The sequence below is a fragment of the Nipponia nippon genome, unplaced genomic scaffold, assembly GCF_047370975.1.
Source record: "Nipponia nippon isolate SJK-2023a ecotype South Korea unplaced genomic scaffold, ASM4737097v1 scaffold_14, whole genome shotgun sequence".
NCBI lineage: Eukaryota > Metazoa > Chordata > Aves > Pelecaniformes > Threskiornithidae > Nipponia > Nipponia nippon.
Window position 1 is genome coordinate 9,261,447 of NW_028262330.1, and position 23,003 is coordinate 9,284,449.

General features: G+C 41.1%; 1 protein-coding gene across 3 annotated transcripts in view; it reads right to left on the reverse strand.

The window, feature by feature from the left end:
• Positions 1-11,338, reverse strand: part of SUZ12 (SUZ12 polycomb repressive complex 2 subunit) — a 40,901-nt gene extending 29,563 nt beyond the window's left edge. For all 3 annotated transcript variants that reach the window (XR_015703164.1, XR_015703165.1, XM_087750577.1), the window contains exons 1-4: positions 10,881-11,338; positions 7,954-8,000; positions 7,802-7,866; positions 2,815-2,883 (exon numbers count right to left, since the gene is read on the reverse strand). Coding sequence is in view for 1 of the 3 variants with exons in the window: in XM_087750577.1 (XP_087606703.1) it covers positions 2,815-2,883; positions 7,802-7,866; positions 7,954-8,000; positions 10,881-11,196 (497 nt within the window). In the remaining 2 variants the exon portion in view is untranslated. The remainder of the gene's footprint in view (positions 1-2,814; positions 2,884-7,801; positions 7,867-7,953; positions 8,001-10,880) is intronic.
• Between the last annotated feature and the right edge of the window lie 11,665 nt (positions 11,339-23,003).

Sequence of the window (23,003 nt, forward strand, 5' to 3'; positions counted from 1 at the left end):
GATGGCGTTTGCCTTCCCAAGCCACTGTTACACGTGATGGAGCCCTGCTTTCCTGGAGGTGGCTGAGCACCTGCCTGCTGATGGGAAGGAGGGAATTAATTTCTTATTTTGCATTGCTTGTGTGTGCAGCTTTTGCCTTCCCTATTAAACTGTCTTTAGCTCAACCCATGAGTTTTCTCACTTTTACCCTTCTCATTCTCTCCCCCATCCCACCAGGGGGGAGTGAGCGAGTGGCTGCATGGGGCTTAGTTGCCAGCTGGGGTTAAACTACAACAGTCCTTTTTTGGCACCCAAGGTGGGTCTTGAAGGGTTCAATGTAACGACAGATTTGATTGGAATGTGCTAGATTGAATTTATGCCTGTTACTGCTGTTTAGCTATTAATTGGCAAGCTCCTGTGCTTGCCATGGGGCTTGCTTGCCTTACTGTATATTACAGTCTAGTGCTCGTTAGCTGCTGCTTTTCGGTTTTGCTGTACTGCTTATCATCTTACTCTGCTGTGCTTGGGAACATTTTGATAACAGCAGTGGTGATGTGCCTGGGCTGGCAGATGGCCAGGGCATCGCTGCTGTTTCTGTGCTGCTGTACGGGACAAGCTGGAACTCCAGCGCAAACTCGAGTCAAAGGGACTGTGACCTGCGGATGAGTCCACGTGGGAGCAGGATACCCCAAAGCATCTGTGGCCATGGTTATGTATGTGCTGCAGCAGGTATACCTCTGAAGGGATTGTGGCCCAAGGATAAGTCCACGCTGGAGAAGGTACATCTTGAAGCATCTGTGGCTGTGGATAAGTCCACGCTGCAGCAGGTAGACCTTGAAGCATCAGTGGCTGTGCATGAGGTCATGCTGGAGCACCTCAAAGCACATGGCCATGGATAAGCCCACGACAGAGCAGGTGCACCCCTGGAGGGATTGCAGCCATGGGTAAGTCCATGTTGAAGCAGGTTTACTTCTGAAGGGACTGCGGCTGTGGGTAAGAACACACTGGACCAGGTATATCTCTGAAGACATTGTGGCCCATGGAGAAGGCCACGCTGGAACAGGTGCACCTCAAAGCGACTGTGGCTGTGGATAAATCTATGCCACAGCAGATATTGCCCTGGAGAGACTGTGGCCTATAGATAAGGCTCCACTCAGAGCAGGTACTCCCCTAAGGGACTGCAGTCTGTGGATAAGTCAAAGCTGGAGCAGGGGCAAGGGGAGGAGTTCATTGCGATGTTAAACCCTATAACCTGGCCTAAAGGGACCAGGGGTGGAAACTGTAATGGAAATACCTTTAAATTGTTGTAACCTGGGATTTGAGTTGCATGTTATAGGAATTATTATAGCAGGAACCACCTGACCCAATGGAGGACAAGCCTTATAAGAAGCAGTGCAAGTGCAGCAGTAACCCGACCTGAACTGGCTTTGGTGCCCAGTAACTCCACACAACACACCACCTCTCCTCTCCTGGGCAACCACCATCACAGATGGGGCCCAAAGTCATGGACTAAATGAACTCAATGGACATTTTTTGGACATTTTACAGGGGTGGTCCATAGAGGAATGATATCTGTGTATTGTATCAAAGGATGGGGGGGGGGGGGGGGGGGGGATGGTTAATGAGGATGTATTGGATAGAGTGGGACCTGAGCATGACATAAATGGTATGGAATAAGGGGTGGAGAATGTGCTGGTTTTGGCTGGGAGAGAGTTAACTTTCTTCATAGTAGCTAGTGTGGGGCTATGTTTTGGATGTGTGCTGGAAGCAGCGTTGATAACACAGGGATGTTTTCCTTACTGCTGAGCAGGGCTGACACAAAGTCAAGGCCTTTTCTGCTTCCCACACCACCCCACCAGTGAGGAGGCTGGAGGTGCACAAGAGGCTGGGAGGGGACACGGCTGGGACAGCTGACCCCAACTGACCCCAGGGCTGCAGGGCTGTCCCACACTGTATGGCGTCATGCTCAGCATATAAAGCTGGGGGAAGAAGGAAGGGGGGGACGTTCGGAGTGACAGTGTTTGTCTTCCCAAGTCACTGTTACACGTGATGGAGCCCTGCTTTCCTGGAGGTGGCTGAGCACCTGCCTGCTGATGGGAAGGAGGGAATTAATTTCTTGTTTTGCATTGCTTGTGTGTGCAGCTTTTGCCTTCCCTATTAAACTGTCTTTAGGTCAACCCATGAGTTTTCTCACTTTTACCCTTCTGATTCTCTCCCCCATCCCACCAGGGGGAGTGGGCCAGTGGCTGTATGGTACTTAGTTGCCAGCTAGGGTTAAACCACAACAATTTTATAACTAGGTACCTGATGATGGCTTGAGATGGGTAAGATCTTTTAAATACAGTTAAAAATTTCAGGGGGGTTGGTTTTGTTTTAGTGGTTTGGGTTTTTTGGGTTTTTTTTACATAACTATGAATGTAACGTTAAAAATAGACAGTATACAACCATAAAAACCCCAAATACTATAACTTCATGGTATTTTCCCAAATCTGACTTTTTTTTAATTCCAGCACACACAGATTAGTAACACAGCTGACAGTTTTAAAATAAAAAAGTTAAGGCAAATACCTGTTTAGGGCTTTGATACATATTTCAAGAAACAGCATGACAAATATTGGAAGTTTATCCTGATATCCCTTTTCTCCCAAGTTTTTCAGCAACCAGCACACATACACACATTTTAAGATTTTGGGAGCAACATTTCAAACAGTAAATACCTTGCTTCTAATAATTACTCTTTATCACTTTCATTTTATCAATCAAGACGACTTTTGATTTAGCGTATGCATGTGCTCATTTGTACCTACACACACAAATATATATGCAGGACTGTACCTGTGAGATTCTTGTTCTCCCTTCATTTTCTCTACTTTTGATAACATGTCATCTACTTTGAATGTTTTCCTGTGAAGAAAAAGCAAGAAAAATAGTTTCACATAGCCACTATTCCCAATATATATAAGAAGAAAATTTATTCAGCCTAAGCTTTGACTTAGTTTTCAGTCTAAAACTGTCTATCTGTACAATTTTAGCCTTCTGTTCAGAAAGCACCCTTTTTATACCCTTTTAGGCCTAGTAGTACACCTGTGTTGTAGGGACACAACTGCAATACAGCTTCTCAAGCAGTATCAAAATAATACAAAGAATTAAAACCAGACCTTTCAGAAGTAATCCTACTGCTCATAAGAAGTGTCATGTAACAGCCCCATATTCAAACCTTGCAATGAACATGTCTAAACACATTTCAGTTTTGGTCACAGAAAATCTTCCTGCTTTAGCGACACTTATACCTACTAGGAACTTACATGTCAGCTCTTCAGTCATTACTATTTTAATCTTGATCATAATAGTGAAAAACACTTATCTGACAAAACAGCTAAAAACCTAATTATAAAACAACCCCTTCCTTCTCCACAAAGTTATATTAAATGGACACAATACAAAGAACAATGAATTCTGAAGCTACTTCTAGAGTACGCTCACAGGAAACAGAGGGGATGACGACAGCCAATGACAACAATGTCATAGAGAATAACCACTTCAAATCATTTCTCTCTGTAATTCTGACATCAGTCTGTTCACACACATATGTTCAGCCTGTTCTACCATACATACAATCTAATGTTCATTTCTAAATAAAGTTCACTCATGAACAGAAGTTATTCAGTAGTTTCCAGAACAGTCTTTCGATTTTTCTTTAAAGGAAAATTAATGTTTGGACCTAGATTCCAACAAAATTGCACTAACTAGAGTAACAATGCAAGAGCTGCGAGGGCATCCTTCCTTTACATTTATACCTTAGAAAAATGAAATAAGAAGAACAAAGTCTGTTGCCAAATACTGGATTTCTTGCGTGGGGAACAAGGATGACATGCTCTGCGGAAGTGAGAAGCATCATCTACAGAAATATCCTGACTGAAGAAACACTGATGTCGTACATTGACTACATTCAGCATGTAAAGAATCTGAATGATTTAGTTACAAATCACATGGTGGCTAAATAGTAACACTGGACAAGAAACACTACATAAGTACAGGGCTGTAGTCAGATAACAAGGAGAAAAATAATTATGATTTGTGTAATAAACAATCACCGATTCAAAGCTTTACTCAGCCTAAGGTTCACACAGATGACAGATTCAAGAACTGACTCACCTACACTAAAATGTGGGATTACTAAAATGAACATTGCAATGCCCAGCTTTAAAGCAAGAGATGTTAAGAACAGAGGAATTTGTTGAAAGTTTCAGATTGTAAAGTAAAAAAGTCTCCGCATGTGCTTTGCCCAAGCTCATCAAAATCAGCCACTGTTCTGCAGAACAGCAAGTAGTACGCTTATCTTTAGAAGGTTTTCTTCAGACTAAAGAAATGCTTAAAGCAGCTCCAGAGCAAAGTTATGTCACGATCAGAATATGAGCCAGAAACCAGCTAAGAGACAAACATGTTTCAGGAATGGAGGAAAGTTTAACAATCTTTCATAAAATATATTAATATCTGACACAGCTTGCATTTAGTATTTGTGAGCATTACTGATGCAGGAAGAACAATGACACAACCTTTCCTAATGTCAAAATTAGGTTAGTTAAAACAAGAAGAGTCCTCCTAAAAATCTTTCAGAAAAACTAAAAATAGCAACCAAAAAGCCCATGAAATCAACATTGCTGCCTTTTAAGTTAACTTGTAAGAACATTAAAAAAAAACAGAAATTCCTTTAAACTGAATTATGTCACCATGTTCCCGTGCATAACAGACAAAATTAAGTTTTTGTAATAACTATCCCTAACACCCAGGTTTTTCAAGACAGCGTTTACTTGTGCTACCAGTATGCGCATCTTGCACATTCCTTTCTCCACCCACTCTTATTTCAGTCAAGCACAGTAATAATTAACAAAGTATTAAAAGTCACATCATAGCATGCCATTACCCTGCCAATAAATAAAAAAATTATTCCTTTATCCAAATACTGTATGGGAAGCAACTTTTATTAACTTAGTAACTTCTTTCTAATGCCATCATTTGGTTTAGTAATAGAGTAACACGTAAAGACAGACCCACAGGCAGAAAGCCCGTTTCAATTCTCCATCAAGTATCACTTGACCCAAGACATGTTACCTCTCCAATGCAATGATAAGCAGCAACTTCAATACTTTTTTAGCCCAAATCGACACATGCCCATTAACTTACTCCCTATCAAAATTTCTCTATACTCTAAGCATTCTAGTCTTTAGAAACATTTTCTCAGTATTAAACACACGGGCCAACATCAATGGATAATTTCTTGGTAAAAATGCAGTTTTACTTCCCTACCTCCAAGTGATAAATTTGTCTGGCATTTTTCTCAGACTACTGTAGAGCTAGAGATAAAAGATGTGGAGCTATAATTACTATTGTGATAGGTAAGTTCTATAAAGTTTGGAGATAACTTCTTTATAATTTACATATGATACTGGCTATTGAAATGGCAATCAAAACAATGATCAGCAATTTAAACATGGCAGAATTAAGAGGTTCTAGGAGAATAAATAAGTAAATATACATGTATAGTCATGGTCCACATAAACAGGCTAACAATGATGTAGTTAAAAGATACTTCTTTGCAAAGAGAACTCTACTAATATTTTCACTATAGTGAAGCCAGGTACATACATTTTTCCTAATATAAGCCTCAGGAAGATCTACTTTAGTTCAGATATTTTTCCTCTTTCAAAGCCCCTTTTTCAACAGAATAACAGGATCACGTACCTTAACTATTTCTGTTGAATGAAGAATGGCAATTAAGGTCTTGTGCACATTTGAAAGTGTTTACCAGCACAGAGCAGCAAACAACTATCCTGCTAACCTCCTCTGGAAGTTCAGTTGAGGCTGTTTCGCCACAGTCTCTGTTTTGCCACTACATCTAAATAGTCCAACTACCTTTAAACTGCAATTTTTGTGGTTTTTTAACTCTGCTGAAAGACAAGGACCACAGTACCAACAGAGCATGGAAAGGTGGGAGGGGGGACACAGGGGAGAACAACACACTTCGCAATTACTTTCTGTTTGGTTCCCCCCCCCCCCCCCAACTATGCTAGCTCACATCTGTTGCATTATTGCGTTTTTATAAAGAAAACATACAAAAGTGTTTTACTTAATCTTCCTAGACCTAATTACCAGAATTATTTCAGTAAGTCAATATTGTCAGAAAACTAGTGTATGAAATGGCTATTAATCTGTCTGTTAGTTATTAGAATACCACCTAACTAAAAATCACAGTTCTAAAACAACGTGTTAAGGGAACTAGTAAAAATTAGTATGTTTCAGAGAGAAACTAAGCATTACTCGTGCAGCTGAATTTGAACTGGAATTTGGAACAGTGGACAACACAACATACATGCAAAGTACCATTTCTTGTTTCCCAGCAACTACAGCAGACATCCAACGAAACAGATTCAGGTAAAAGAACATACACATTTCAACCAACTATAAGTTAATATAAGTTATAAGCAATAACTTCCTGTTGCACAATTCTAGTTTAAAAAAAAAAAAAAAAAAGACAGACAGACAAAACACCCTGAACATTATTTCTTAAAATTTGGCTCTGCCTTATTTTAAAATAAGCAAACAATTCACTTTGGTAACTTTTGTAAGAAAAAGTAAGCAGCAACTTCAAGTTGGGGGGGGGCGGGGGGAATCTGATCATTATCTAATTACCTGAAGTTGTACATTACAGATTCAGCTTTAAGAAAAAGTTATATTGTAGCATTAAAGCTAATGGCAAGAATATTAAACAACATCCAAGAGATTCAAGAATGCCAAATATAGCTTCTTTAATTTAAATAAAAATGTGCAAATTCTATTGGCTCAACAGATCATTCAAACATTACTTTCCTTAAATACAAATATAGTTTAAATTTTAATTGTCTGCGTAATCAGATTTTATTGCTATTCCTTAAGCGTTCATGATTAAGTATTTTCAGTCCCACAGCAACTGTTTCCAAGCAATAAGAACTTTAGCGTTAAAATATTTTAAAATAAATGTTCAGACTACAAAAAAATCCAAAGTGTAACAAATTATTTTCAGTGAACGGGAAGTAATGGAAAGGACTTTGCAGTTCCGCTAATAAATAATATACACTCCACTTTTCACTCTGCAGTATTTATATATTTTGAAGTCTATTGACATGCAGCTGTAGCACCTCACACAATGGGAATGACTATTTTGCAATGCCAAAACTGAAGCCCATTTCTCAGATGTATCCAGTTCAAAGCAACCTTTTTAAACTGTTTGCTGGATTTTTCGTAAAATGCTATAAACTGACCTCCTTAATTTTTCAGCTTTTAAAATAATTACAGAAATAATTACTGGATCCTTCCAAGACTAATTAACAAAACCAATAGTTTTGTGTTTACTTTTTTTTTTTTAAATAAGCAGTTAGGTTACAGTTTAAACTAAAATGCTTCACATGATTATGATCAAGCACCATGGCTTACAACAGCTCAGACATTACACGGGTTTGTTTGTTTTTTAAGAAGTTGTCCCCCAAAACAGAAAACAAACATGCAAGAATTAGTTAGGATTCTGCAGATAGTTATCCACATTTGAGCATGCCCAGTATCAACAGAAGTCACAAGCATGAAGTCACAAACCCTCTTAACATTGCAGAAAAGTTCTTAGGTCTCAGAAATCAACTGTAAAGTGATGTATGCATTCTTATTAAGTTCTTGAAAAATAAAAGGTCATGTTTTACACACCTTGTGAAAAGAGGAGGTCACCCTCCGCTATTTTTTGGACTTCTGCTACTTGGTTAACATTTTAGGATTACTTTTCAAAAAACAATTTTACCTTTTGATATTTGTTCGGGAGTTTCTGTGGGACATGTAAGTGAGAGTTCTGTGCAAAAATATTGGCTGCAGGAAAGAAAAAAAAAAGGTTATGCTTTAATTAAAATTTCCTACAAGTCCAAAGTTAAGGAGTAATAAAGATCAATTACTCACTGCTATTAGATTCCGGGTACGTAGAAATCTGTATATCTGTGTTGGTTCTAAGAAAAAGAAACACATGTTATCCAACATACCATATAACTCCAGAAAGACAGCCTTATAATGATAAAAAAAGTATCTAATTTAGCGTGTTGATTATCTTTTTAAACAATTATTACAAAAGTCATCGTTTAAGTGAAGCATCATGATATTCAAATAACTCCAAGTTAAGAAGTCAAAGGTTACTCCACCTACTGTATAACACAAAGCAACTTCTTGTTTAAGCTACCATAAACTGGTAGTCACACCGCAACTATGACTGCTCTTTCTTTCCACAAAATATGCTTCTCACAGGCTTTACAACATAAAAGGGCAGAAAAAAATATCTCAACATATTACAACCTATTGTCAAATGGGTATGTTTTCATCATGAAGTTAGTGAACACACCTGATACAATACCAAAATTGTATACTAAATTTACATAGTCGGACAATTTGGTATCTGATGGTTTTATCCTTCTGGAAAGTACCAAGGTCACTTGCACAAGGTACCAAAACAAGAAGAGGGACTGTCAGTTGACTATGACGCATTACGGATCATTTTCAGCTAGGAAATTAATTTCCAAAACCTTTTACATTCATAGGATCAGAAAAACATTGATTCTGGTAAAGCAGCTACTGTTTCAAAGCACAAACGGAGGGAGGATAATACAGCCATATGCAATGCTGACATGAAAGTGTAGCATCATTTGAAACAGGTGAATAACCAAAGTTCAAAAGAGCAAGACTCACCTACAGAAAAGAGGACCTTCCGTTTAGTTTTAACCAATTTAGTTAAATCAGGACAAAAAAGGTTTTTGTCTGGATCAGCTTATATCTAACAAGAATTCCAATCTAAACTGAAATACACCTTTTCTAAACTGAAATAAAAGTCAGCTTCATGAGGGAACGTCAGCAAGAAACTTGGAAATAACTTGATAAAACACATTAAGTGTAGAGAAAAAAATAGAGAATGGAGAATGCCTTAATGCCCATGCTAAGGCTGCTAACACTGCCTCCATTTCCCACATAAATAAAACAAACAACTATTTATTTTTTAAGAAATATAAAACTTTATTTTCATACAACTGCAAAACATTTATTTCAAATACCTGGAAACTTTCTTGTAATTTATGGAATTCTGTGATTAGAAGTGAAAAAAGACAGTATTTTATATCCTTCACCCCTTTTTAAACAAATGATTCAGGCTTATTACTACACTTAGGAACGTAAGACCCCAAAGAATCTATTATTAGAGAAGGAAATCTTAAAATGATCCCAGTATTTCCTTTCAGAAGCCTGATGAAAACCAGTACAATTCTGCTTAATGCAAATTATCATAATAAAAATCTGTATTTTTCAAATCAAGATAAAAGACAAAAGAGAAAGAAATTAAGAAACATGCACTTTGCTAGGAAGTGAAAATACAGAGTAGTCACAACTTTTAAAGAAACATCCTGAGTTTTTTAGTCTCCAAAAAACCATAATTGTAATTTAGAAAGGTATGAAAACATTAAATTACATTCACAAGGACGTAATTTAATTTAAAGACAGTGCACCGCTGCTTCAACTTTAGTTTTCCCAAGTAGAAAAATTCTGAAACACACTTTTCAACCTGCAGACAGACATATGTTTCACAAGTCCGTATTATTCAGCAAAAGCTTAAAATAAATCTTTATCTTTTTCTAGCATATGACCTTGAAAAGGGACAAAAACATTCAGGAAGAATGTGATTCAATACTACACGTGTTCGGATTTTTTATTCCAATATTTACTTATTGCACTTTTCCCGTAATATTCACACGACGGAGTTAACACGCTATGATACATTTACACTTACTCCTGATCCCTACCTGCGCAGCTCTATGCTTCCCTTGTCTGACAGACTGAGGCATGGGCAAAAGAATTCCCCCCCACACCCGGACACTGACACTGCGCAAACCTCTTAAAACTCGTTTGCCACTTTACCTATTTGCAGTACAGTATTTATTGAACATATAGCTTTGTTAACAGGGCTACGGTTCAAAGGACCCCACGTTATTAAGGATTTGAGACACCACCAAAAACACTTTCTCAAACGCTGTCACCGTCTATAGCAAGGGAGTGCGAGCGGTGACAGCACCAATCCCAGAACCGGATCATGTATTCAGTAGGGCATTAAAAATTTCCTTCAAATCCTAGCAATTGTAGAGAAATCTTTTAGTACAACCTAAGTTTATAGCTACACTGTGCTTCTGAATCAGATTTCCATAAACTACTTTCTGGTGCATCCAAGGGGATTCTCCCCCTATCTGGAACTGCCACAGGGTGATGCGTGGGTCGCAAAGGTCAATTTCCAATATGAAATCTCAACTAAGGGACAATTATTGCCAGACAAAGAAAAACCAAGTACAGTGAAGTCTTAATCACATCCTGCCCCTGAAAGGGGCTCGAAAGGCAGTCGCCAGAGAGGGAAGAGCCTCCTCCTTCCCAGCTCCCCGGTGCCTCCCAGGGCTGTTAGAGGAGGGCAGGGAACCAGCCCCCCCCGAAAGCCTGATGGGAACTGTTACTGCGAAACCAAGTTCATCGCCTGGGCGCAGACACGGACCCCCGCCCTCCACCCCGCGGGCCCCGGCCCCGGGAGCCTCTCGCCACCCTGCCCGCACACCGGCCCCCGAACCTCGCGCTTCCGCCCGCGACCCGCCGGGCCCCCGCCTCCCCGGCGGAGCCCCCTTCCTCCCCCGGCCCCGCTCCCCTTCGCCCTCCTCTCCGGTCCCAGCTCCCTCCCTCCCCCGACCATGTTTACCCCCGGAAGCCCCTACTCTCCACAGCCCTCCCCTCCTCCTCCTCCCGCCCTTTCTGCGGCGGCCCCGGCCGGTCCCGCCGGCTCGGGCCCCCACTTCCTCCCCCGGCCCGGTACTCACTCTCGAAGGCCTGAAGAAAGAGCTCGTGGTCGGCCTGGATCTGCTCCATCTTCGGCTTCTTCACGGGGGGCAGCGCCGCCGCCGCTGCCGCCGCCGCCGAGGAGGCCGAGGAACCGCCCGAGTAACCGCTTCCTCCGCCGCCGCCACCGCCGCCTGCGGCACCGCCGGATTTGCCGCCGGGAGCCGCCGCCGCGGCGGAGCCCCCGAACCCCCCGCCGCCGCCGCCTCCGCCGCCGCCTCCTCCTCCTCCTCCGGCGGCGCCGCCAGCGGAGCCCGAGCTGGGCCCCGCACCTCCACCGTGCTTCTGAGGAGCCATGGGCCTGGCCCCCGAGAGGGCCCCGGCAGGACGGAGACCGAGCGGGGAGGGAGGGGGCGGCTGGGGCGGGTGGGGTGAGGAGGGGGGAGGGGAAGCGCCGAGCTCCAACTCCTCTAAGTCTCCTCCGCTCCGCTCTCCTCAGCGCTACGACCAGCCGAACCCGACGACCACGACGCGCCCGCCTCCCCCACTCGCCCATTGGCTCCGAAGATGGCGCCGCACCGCCGCATTGGCCGGCGCGGGGCCCGCCCCCGCGTGACGCACGGATGGTTCTGGAAGAGTTTGGTTGGTCGGTGCGCTTCGCCGCTTGGCGCTTCTCCCCTCCCCCTCCTTTGAACTGAATTCGCGGGAAAGGGCCGCTCGCCTCCGCCGCGGGGCATGCTGGGTAGAGCGGGCCGCCTCCGCCCGCCGCCCGGGGCCGCCCCTCGCCCCGCCGGGGCCGCTCCCCCGGCTCCTGCCCTCGCACCCCTCCTCTGCGGCTCTGCCCGCCCCCGCCGGGCTGCCCGGAGCCCCGGGCTTTTCGTGCCCCCTCCCGCGGCTCTGCCCCGCGCCACGTCCCGCTGCCTCCGCGGCCGCACAGGTACCTGGTGCCCCCCGCGCCTGAGGGAAGGCGCCGCCGAGGGGCCGCTCCGCAGCCCGCAGGAGCTGCGGCTCGATCGTTCAAAGAGCCAAATCAGTCGAAATAGAAACTTGGGTATAAATCGGTATCGGTTTTGTGGTAAAAATGGTTATACCGGCTCAGACACGAGGTCCTGTAGCTTTAACCTTCATTAACCATGAGGTTTCCTCAGAGGGTGGCACAAGAAGTCGCCCGTAGGTGCAGGGAGACTTGGAAGTCTGAGGTAAAATATTTCTCTCTGGTTTTATTCCCACCTTTCTCTGCTTATTGAGGACCCACGGAGTCCTCGGGGAAATAAAAGTTGTGCTGCCGTGGCCACCTTCAGAGTCCTGACAGCTGCCCGGCGTTCGGCCGAGCACACGTTCAGGATCAGGCCTTCGGGGTAAGCTCTCAAGAATACCTCATGTAGTAACAAGGTCCAAGCGTGCAATGGGAAAATTCAGCACTGGCTTTATTTAATCAAGTCCTTATCAGTGGTGCGGCAAGCTCAATACATAAAAGGCTTCGACAGCCATCCCGTTCTATTTGCTTTCTTTTGCAAAACTTTTCAAGAGTAATTGTACAAGGTAGGGTAAAAATGTTCTATGTGTGAAATACAGCCTTGAATTTCGATACCAGATACAACTGTGATGCTGGCACTGTACCGTCTTGGTTTATCTTCCAATTCCTAGTACTAAGGAAAATGAACTTAATAAATATTAAGAGGAAAACTATGTGTCAAAGTCAGCCGTGCTGTAAATGTGCTTTACGTTATCAACAGAGGGGGATTCCAATGTGATGTCTCAATTGTCTGTTATTAACCTTATTATGTTTTAAGAAAATGTATGTATCTACACCCCACACACATTTTGATAAGTCAGTCTTTATTGGCTACTATTCCCTCCCAATTTGTTTGTTTTTTTTCAGTTTCTTAATATTTATTCTTATTTAATATCTGAAATGTTAATTTTATTTTTCAGTTACCTCCCCCCTTTTTGCTTTTTTTGCTGCACCATTTACCTTTCATGTTTTTCTTGGAAAGATCTTTTCTTCCCTTATGGGGAATAAGGGAAGAAAATTCCCTTATATGGGAAGTTTTTTAAATTACTCTTCTTTCATTCCTTCCATTTTTATCAGACATTGATGTTTTACATGCAGTCTTTTCTGTAATTTGTTTCAACCTTAATTTTCATACATTTTTAGAAATTCTTCTTTGTCGCCATTTTAGCTACATTCTATTTTTCCTCCCTCCAAACAAAAAGTGATATTTCTAAAACACTGTTACACATTTTATCCTGCTTATCATAGTTGTCTCTGCTTAGTATTCCAGTTTCTTGATCTCATATTTCCTACTCAGTTTCTCTACAGCCACTTATTTTTTGTTGCTGAAAGTGTCTTTAATTACTTACTGGCAGCAGCAATGTTTGGTGCACTGTACATTTCTGAGGACCTTACATGTAGCTTCTTCACTCTTAATACCGGGGGACTTCCTGGTGAGCCTTCTGATGCCTTGGGTATTTGCCAGTCTTCTGAAATCATGGACTAGATAGCAACAGGACACCAAATGAAGTGCATCTTTAGGTGACCAGAGGTTGATCTTGAGGTCAGTGATACCCTGTGCCAAGTGACAAAAGGTAACAAATATTGCAGTATGTGTGAGAAAGGCTCCTAAATGTTGTACGGCTGCACTTTTGTCCTTGGAAGTTGTTTATTGCCTAAAATCTATTCCTTTTTCCTCCCTACTGTTTGCAAGCTTCTGCTGCTTCTGGTGGCTCATCCTGAATTTCAAAACCAGGAGGAGGAGCCAGAGGGCAACTTTCCAAGCAGGAGTAAGAAAGATAATTAGGCAATTAATCTCTGGCATTGGAGTCGGATCTGCTGGTGAACAGAGGAGGTAAGGATGAGACTCTAGCCATGAGTGGGACAGGACAGCGCAACACAAAATGTGTGCATATAAGCCCTCTGTTAGCATAGGACTGTCTGCCAAATAACAGGGCTTCAATAGCTTGAGCCTGTTTTTCTTAGTTTGTAGAAAGACTCTTCCTTTTTTAAGTTGTTTAGATCTGCTGCCCTGGGCTGTTCATATGCACTTATAGAGCGTAGAGTACTGTTGAGATACGTTCAACTGAAAGAGCCTCAACAACTCTGAAATACCATATTTGGGGCTTCATAGTATGGATAGCTAGAAAGAGTGCAGGGCATAAAATAGCAAGTAACTTTTATTTACTTAGCACAGTTAGAAGCTAGAAAATAAATATTCCTTTTTAGAAAGATGGAAATCATAATGGTTTCCTCAGAAGAAATGGAGCTGTGGCATGAGACTGTTGTGTCCTTGACCTGCCTGGTAATATAGACCTCTATAGATTTTACAGATGCATTTATTAAAAAATACATAATTTTGAAAATTTTCTTGTATATATATACACCAGGTAACAGAAAGAAGTTGGCCATATTTAGCAAATGACAGGGTATCTGCAAAGCCAGTGAAAATGTGTTTTCTAATAAAGTAGTCTCAAAAAGACAAGCAGTGAAATATAGTGTACCTTGCTGAAATTTATATCAACTCATAAAATTAGAAAAGTAAAATATGATGACAAGTAGTGTGTTTTTTTGCTATAAATATAGAAAATATCCTAACATAATGCAAAAAAGGGCAGTTTAATAAGTTTAATATGATAAATGGAAGAAACATTTGCTGTTGGAACAAATTTCTGGTAGTGAAAGCAGAAGCAGTTGGCAGAGGTGCTTTTATGATGTCAGGTTTTATGTCTCGAGATGGCCAATCCATTCTTGTTTTCATGTACTGTTAGTGCGATTTGCATTTGATATCCAAAAGATCAGATTTGTTTCCTGCAGATTGAAAGCATGTGCTACTTCTAAATCTCTTTTTCTGAAGCCTTTTTGCAACCTGTACGTACTCAGCATTCTTGTCATCTTGAAAGGCTAAACTGCAGTGATTTTTAACTCTTCAGATATGTATGCAAAAGCGCATGCATATTTTATACCACTCCATGAATTTTTTTTCTTCATTTAATAGTTACATGCTTTTCTTGGTTGACTGTAGTACCCCTGTAGCCACACTACCTAACTTTTCCAGCTTCCAAATTACTATATCTCAGCACAGGAATGTTTACAAAGTAAATCCTTTTTTAAAGGGGAAATAAATACCTGTATACAGGGAGCTAAGTCTAAATGAAAGTTCTGTCAGTATAATTATACTGTTTTCCTCACATCTTTAAACATGGGTCTGTCTATATAGATTGTTAGTAACTAACTAAATAATACTACAGATCTAGCTTATCTTCTGAGAACTTAATTTTAAATATAACTTTGGAACAAAAGAATAGTGCTTACTAGCCGAACATAAACTTTTGGTCAATCTTTTTTAAAAATTGGTTACAGATTCAGGCCATCATGAAAGCCAGTGTCAGTATATGGGGAGCGCTATTGTATCACATTGGTAAGGAACTGAAGTTTGCTATGCAGGGTGTTGCTGAGAATAACAAATCCACAGTGAGTGTTCTGCATTTCTTTATTTTGGCCTCAAGCTAATGAGCACATTCAGTGGGATTCAAGGGCACCTAGCATGGAAGAGACCCTACACACTCCACTTCTGTGGTCAGATCCAAACTCTACTTCTTTCTGTTTTCATGCTTGCAGGTTCTCCCTCCCACTCTCTGTCCAGCCCACCAAACCCGGGTCTTCCATGAGAAAAGTGAGAATGCACAAATGCTGTAGAACCGAGACAAACAAAAATACTTCATGCATAGATGGGAAGGTATGGGTACCACAGCTGTATCGCTGTACTCCAAATACAGATCCATTTCAGTGGCATCCCTTTCTTTCACTTACACAAATAAACTTCACTAGATGCTGAGTTAATTTCATCTGCAATAGTTATGAATTATTTTCTTCAGTTCATATTCTTTATTTTCAGCCCAATTCGATGTTGATCAGCAGCAACAGGCCATGGAAATTATTAGATAAGCTACTCTTCCCCACCTACTTGGAAAGCAAAAGTCAACTCCCACTTTGTGTTTTCCCAGTCTCTTGTAAACAGAGGCTACATAATATTGCAACTGGAGAAAGGGAGTAGCTACAGCTTTCTGGGTAACAGCGTGAGAGCAGGTAGGCGGAGTACTGGGTATATTTAGGATGGCAGGATCACGTTGCAGTTGGGGTGGTAGCTCTCAGTTTCAGTTTGCTTTTCTGCATGTTAATGTCTAGTGCTGCCCTGTTTTTATAAGCCGGGAACTAAGAAAAGAGAAAATAAACTTTACTGTAAGGGAACAACTGTACTGAAGCATGGCAAAGGCAAGAGCTAAGATCTGACATAGCAATCCAAGTATTCTGACGTATAGCTATGAATGCAGTATGTGTGGAAGATTGACAGACAGCCACTTGTGATTCTCATTCATGTGTTTGGCTGGGGACTGCTTTTGTACAGAGCTGTTCAAATGTATTCCAGGAGCACAGTACTCAAGGAACTTGGCCCTCAGGGAATCTTAATGCACCCATAATGCACAGCTTTCAGCGAGCAGGTTGCTTACGTGTCTTGAGTTATTGTACAGAGTGAAAAGTGAACGCACAGTATGTTTTGCACCACTGAATCACCTATCTTCTGTGTTTGCATGGTGAACAATAAGTGATAATTATTATTATTATTATTAGTCATTATTGCTTAGTAGAAATCTGTGCTCAGGAGTAGTTTCTTGGAGTCTTGGATGTTTTAATATACTTTTCATGACTCTTCTACAGTGAATTTTATTTCCTGATTTTCAGTTAATGATTTATTTTTGGTTGATGGCTTTTTAGCAGTAGTGTTTGTCTTTAGTGTTTGTCTTTAGTGTTTAGATAGTGGACTAAAAATACCAGAATTGTTTCAAAAGCATTATGAAAAGCCTAGGCCCAACATATTAATTTGCTTTAGAAAGGTAGGAGATCTCTTAAGATGATTTAACTGTAAGTCCAGAAATGTACTAACAGTAAAAGCATTCATTACAGAAAAATACGTCTCATACAATGAACTAAAAAAAATGTTTATAATGTAAAAACAGTAAGTTCAGGATAACATCCACTTAGTTTTAAAGATGAAGTCTAAAACAAGATCTTTATTCATATAAGATTGGATCAAAATCAAAAGGAAGTGTCTGCGGAAAGAAAACAAGGTAGTGTTATTCACCTTTGTTAAAACCTGAATAAATTCCACGTATCACTGAAGGCTCCATAGGTAGGAAAAGGACTCGTTGGAGTCTCTGTAGGAGAAGGACTGTTGTTGCTCAGCTGAGCTCACACAGCATCATCAAATTGTCTTCATTCAATTGTCTTCATCAAATTTGTAATTGTTTGAAAAACTGAAGGTGCTTGAGGTGAGCTGTATAAAAGTTCTTGTCCCTTTTGTCCTCAGAGAAACTGTAGGTCTTTGTCATGAGCCCCCTTTTTAAACTTGAGCTTCAGAAAAGAAAATTCTAGGCTTTTAATATTTTAATCCAGAGTTGTTTGCCTTTTTTACAGAAAATCTGTAGACCTCCTGTATATGATAAATTAAAAAAAAACACACCCACACTACAATATGTTTAATGTATAATTAGAAAAAAAAAACAAACACACAGAAAAAACCCATGCCAAATCTTGATGTTTAAATACACAGAAATGGAATAGGAATCATGGCAGTTCATAGTATAATTTCAGAGATCCAGCATGTGTAGTCCTTACTGCAAAACTATAAAAAATAATGCTAAGTGAACTTTCAGGAATTGTGTTCTCTTAATTGAGTCCCGGAAACTGTGAAAGATACGGCAACTGAAAAACTTTTGATGTAAACTTAATGATTAAACTCAGAAATGCAGCGATCAAAGAGGAACTGCTGGGAAGATGTGAGAATTAAGTCAGTTACAGATGTAAATAGAAGTTTCTCACCAAAAAGGTCTGTTGACAGTGCAAGCATGAAAGCTTCAGTCAATCAAAAAGAAAAATACATGAGGATGAATGAATATGTCAATAGATAGTAAGAAGAAACCTCAAATTAATTAGTTAAATTATTTTCAGCTTTAAGTGAGGGATAAGTTTTAACTAAAGTGAGTACAGGTTAGTTAAGATGAGAATTTTGAATTTTATTATCAGCAGTTACTTAAATGATAAGATCAGGGCAGAAAATGTTTTCCTAATGTTTCCCAGTTAGCACAGGTATACAAAATTCACAGACGGGAGAGCTTATCTAAATGTTTCATACCAAAGTTAACATGTTATCTGTGGTTTTCTATGCTAGAGGTTGCTTCAGAAGGCTTTTACAAGAGTTTATCTTGTTTTTGAAAGGCTGCTTGGGATATATGATTCTGCACACTATAATCTGAATTATCTGTACTCCAGAAGTAGTTTGACTGGTTGTTGCCATGACTGTGGTCAATGTACTTTTGCCATGCTAAACACATCTCCACAGAGGGAGGTGAGAATCATAGCAGGAGGCAAATTGTGACTAGTCCTAATCCCACTTTTTGGAAGGAGAAATAAATCAGTATGTGGCATAATTTATGCTCTTTGGCATGCCAGTTTAATTGATGCTGGTACCAACATCTTTGCATTTGAAAGAAACGAGGCTTTGCTCTGAGGAAGTTCTGTCTTTACCTGCCTTATTACTGGTGGTATAGCTAGGTCACCCAAGGCTATGCCACAATTTCACCTACTCTTTGAACCTAGACAGGTTAGTGAGATAAATTAAGATTAGCACGACTCTGCTCTACAGAGCTCTGGCAACAATCCTAAATACAAATGTACGTGCAAGAAATATTATTAAATTAAAGGTAATTAAGCAATACATTTCATGGTGTTGACAATTTGGGAGCATGTAGGAGATGACTGATAAGAGTTCTAAATTGTTGAAATGTGACTGGCACTCCACTGGATTATGAATTGGCAACTAGAATATGATGACTGACTAGTTATAACTGCCCTGCTGCATTTAGACAGACTGTCAACTACTTACTAACCAGCCAAATGACAAAATCAAATTAAAAGGCATACTTATAGCCACTACTGTATAAGCCCCTGGAGACCCTGAATAAACAGATGGATCTTAGACTGAGTACCAGATGTGAATTGACAAGGAAACAATTCCAGAGGCATCATTCCCCTTCACTGAAAATTCCCTGTGTATAGATGTTCAGATCTTGGGGCGACTGAGAAGAAACAGAATGCCTCAAAATGAGTAGGAAGAAAAATCTGATTCATAAAAATTAAAGTTCAGAGCCAATGCAGAGAAGAAAGTAAACGTTTTGCCTTTTTTAAGAGACTATATGTAAGAGTAAATTGTCGGATAATAGTTCTGTTAAGGCATTGAATGAAAACTTTTTTTTTTTTTTTACCAATAATAGTTGAAGAAGAGCTAAGTGAGTGAATGAAGTTCTAGGAAGCATTCAGATCTAATGCTGCAGGGTAAGGGCCAACAAGCTGCAAGAGTAAAGCAATGCATTGACAAAGACAAGCATTTGTCTATGAGAATGGAAAAAAGTAACATTTGTGTAGGACAGGTACATGTACCAGTATTAAAGCAGGTATGGAGCAGTCCAACTGACCAATTGCATGGTCTTAAATATAAATATTTGGAGGCTCAGAGTGGAACTGCAGTGATGAAACCACTGTTTATGCAGATTGACTGCTGGTTTTGGCAGAGGCAAAACCAAATTGTCATGTAGATTGTTTTAATTACAAAACTAGGGAAGTTAATATAGTCCAAAGTTTGGGTTAGTCTATTTTTGAGTGTAAATTCCAAGCTGTTTTGTTAATAGATGTGCTCATATATTTTTAAACCAAAGCCCCACATTCTCAGTAAATGCTTTGAGGGCTTTGTTAAAAATGTGTTCCTAAGGATGAACCACTGGCTCAGCTGAAGTCAGTGGAAGTTTCCCAATTATTTTCATGAGGTCAGAACATCACTCTCATTGTTTAAAAGGCATCCTCATATAGTATAAGTTAACTGTAAAATACTGTACATCTGGTGGTATCCTCTAAAAAGCTCTAATTGTTTATGCACTCGTAGTAAAATAGCAGAAATAATTAAGATATATCAAATCAATTGATCATTTAAATATTTGCCTTATGCACATTAACCATCATGCATTTTAATACAGACAAGACAAAGCAAAAACACTTATTATTCCTAATTCACAATCTATCCATTGCTTGCAGACTATAAATATTAAGCTGTGACAGCTTGCCAGAACTTCTCCTGCAAGGACCTACTGATTGAGTTTTTCTAAAGAGACTTCATAAAAGAAGCAGCAGCAGCAGCAGCAAATTGAGTGACCCTACAGGTGCAAGCTGCAGCAGTTGTCTCTCCAGTCTTCCCAATAAGATTTGTTGAAATGCTCTGTATCGCAACGTCTTTATTGGTAATGGATCCCTCCCTTAATTTGCACTGATGCATTTGGAATGTCAGCTTCCAAAACAGGGCACATGGGAGGCATTTAAAGTAGATTTTTTGAAAGGAAAATGAACAAAGAGCATGTCAGGTTCCATTTTGATTTGCATGACAAATCCAGCATGCAGTGTTCTGGTGGGTCGGGCTGGGCGTGCCTGCCACTCACTGCATTTCTCACTTTGGTTTGATCGCTTTTGACAGGCCGTTATGTGAATTGTTCTAAGGATTGTTTTGCTGGGGGAAGAAAAGGAAAGGCATTTTTACTTTTGTACTTTTTCCATGTATAGGAAAGGAGGGATATCTGAGGGAACAGAAAATGCTTTCAATCAGTTTGTGATGTATTTTATTTTTAAATAATCCTGTGAGGTCATCAACAAGTTCAGTATTTTAAATCATATTGTTACTCACTCTCTGTGTGTGTTTTTGAGTGGGAAACACTAGGCCCCTAAACTAGAAACTTGGGGAGTCTATTGTTTTGGTGCACACCATTCTTTCTTCCTTTGAGTCCCACACTGATGGGTCCTGCGGAGTGGTTTTTGCTATGCCAATATGCTTCTATCGGATGATATTGTGGTGCTTTGACAAGTGCTAACAAGGGATTTAATGCCCTAAGAGGCATTGTTGGATACACATTGTTATCGGTATGTGGATAGTAGGCGAGTAACTCTCACATGTGTCAAAGACCTGTTGGTAGATACGTGCGTATGACTGAATTGTCCTGGAGGCGCAATTGGTGGAGATTGCTGTTGCCCTTCGGGTACACGCACTCCTCTATCACCTAAGTTAAAACAGTCATGGATTGTTTGGTGGCGGGCCTGGGGTTTCAAAGTCCCTAACTGGCTGCAGGTGGCAGAACACTGTAGGATGATCACAAACCAGTATTTTCAGACTGATAGAATGATCAACTGTAAAGTTTCCGAAGACTGTTGTTTATGTCTCTCTTTCGCACTTACCTCTGTTTTTCAGCCAAGGGAGAGCTTAGTGTTTAAAGAATGAGGAGAGCAACAAGATAGAATTTCCCAGAGGTTTCCAGGTAATGACTGACATCTACCTTTTAAGCTTTGGACTTCTAAACTGCATGTGGTCTTCTCATTTACATGTTGCGATCTAAGTGCACCATGACAGATAAGCTCTAAATACAGAATGCTTTTATAGTATAAAATCATGCAATCAGATGCAGAAATATCAAAATAAATGAAGTTAAACAATCAAGTGTAGTAATTCCAATCACATTCTTGCTTAGCGATTCAGTATGCTAATGCTACTTTTCATGACCAGTGTAGTCCTCCCTAAGTACTATTTTAGTAAAGTCTGTGGACTTACACAAGAATCAGTTTGAGCTGGTGCATCTCAAAAAAAGTCAAACCCAATATAATTAATACATGTTACTGATGATCATGAATAATATTCTTACACCACCGCTTTGAGAAGGATTACCTGTTGTGCCGCTTTACTGAAAGCTGAACTCAGGGGGAGGTGAACTCACTGAAGTGTAGCTCCTGAGAGACGGAAGGCTTTGCCTCACAAGCGGGGCTGGCTTGCGCTGGGATGGCTGTGCCGATCCCCCCTCCGCCCCTCCAGCTGTCCTTGCTGTGGGAAGTTCCTCCTTCCGCTGCAGGGATGGCTTAACTGCTCTGAGGCAGCTGCTGGATTTTGCCAATTCTATTGTGAACATTCTGAGTATATAAAGGTGAATCGATAGCACTGTAATATGCGAAACCACAGCCTGGGGCAGTTCGGTGTAGGACACGGGAGGGAGCCTGCGGGGTGGGCAGCGCACGTCAGGAGCTGCCGTTCTCCTTGCGAGGTGGGCAAGTGGTCCCTTGGCACGAGGCAGCTGCGATTCAGAGCTGCCTCAGCCACCACGCTCTGAACTCTGTTGTTTGTAGTTCTTGGTCTTGTGACTGGATGGTGCCTCTCCATTTCCTGGTAGCTTTCCTGTTTGATCACTTCTGGGAAAAGACTCTCACTGTTTCCTGTCAGAGTGAGCAGTTGCTAAGCCTCTCCCACTAAGAATTCATTTGGTATTTTTTTAATTGGCGCTCAATATTGAGAAAAAACAGCACGAATCCAAGTCACAGCAGGTGAAAAAAATTACCACTGTTCTTGATGGTTCTGGTAAAGTGTTGTGTCTTATGTGCGTTTTTAACAGAAGTCAATTGCTCAGGTTCCCGCTCTGTACTCGGCAACACTTCTTAAGCCATTCTACTACAGTAAAAGGGGAAGATCACCCCCAGCTGTTTTTGGCTGTTATATATGAAAAATGCTGTGCCAGAAGCCCTCTTGCCCTTAGTCCACTGCCTGTTCCCCGTGTGCTTTCTCAGAGAACCAGCTCCTGCCTGTTCCTCCAGCAGGGCGTAATCATCGCAACAGGCCAGAGCCGGTCTGCAGGTGTGGTTCCATCTCACCAGCTCAGCCATGGCAGCGGCAACTCAAAGCAGAAGCAGAAGATACTGCTGTGGATAATACATACTTAAAGCAATTATCTCAAAAAAATTATCTCCTACCTCCATTTTTTTGATTTCCTGGGACTTCCCTCACTTAAGAAACACAAATTTACTGTCACCTGGTTTTATTGTTAATTTTTTCAGAAGGTCCTGTGGGAGAGGGGAAGAGCCATTTATCCCATGAGGAATCCCACCAGAAAGCAACATGCTTGCGACGGGTCTGGGCTGACGTCCCCTCACCCAAGCCCGGGTCGATGCCGTGCACCGTCTTTGGCTGGAGAAGGAGCCACGTAAGAGCACCCGGCGTTTTTGTGGCTCTTGACGTTTTGGTCAAAGCTCCTCTCTC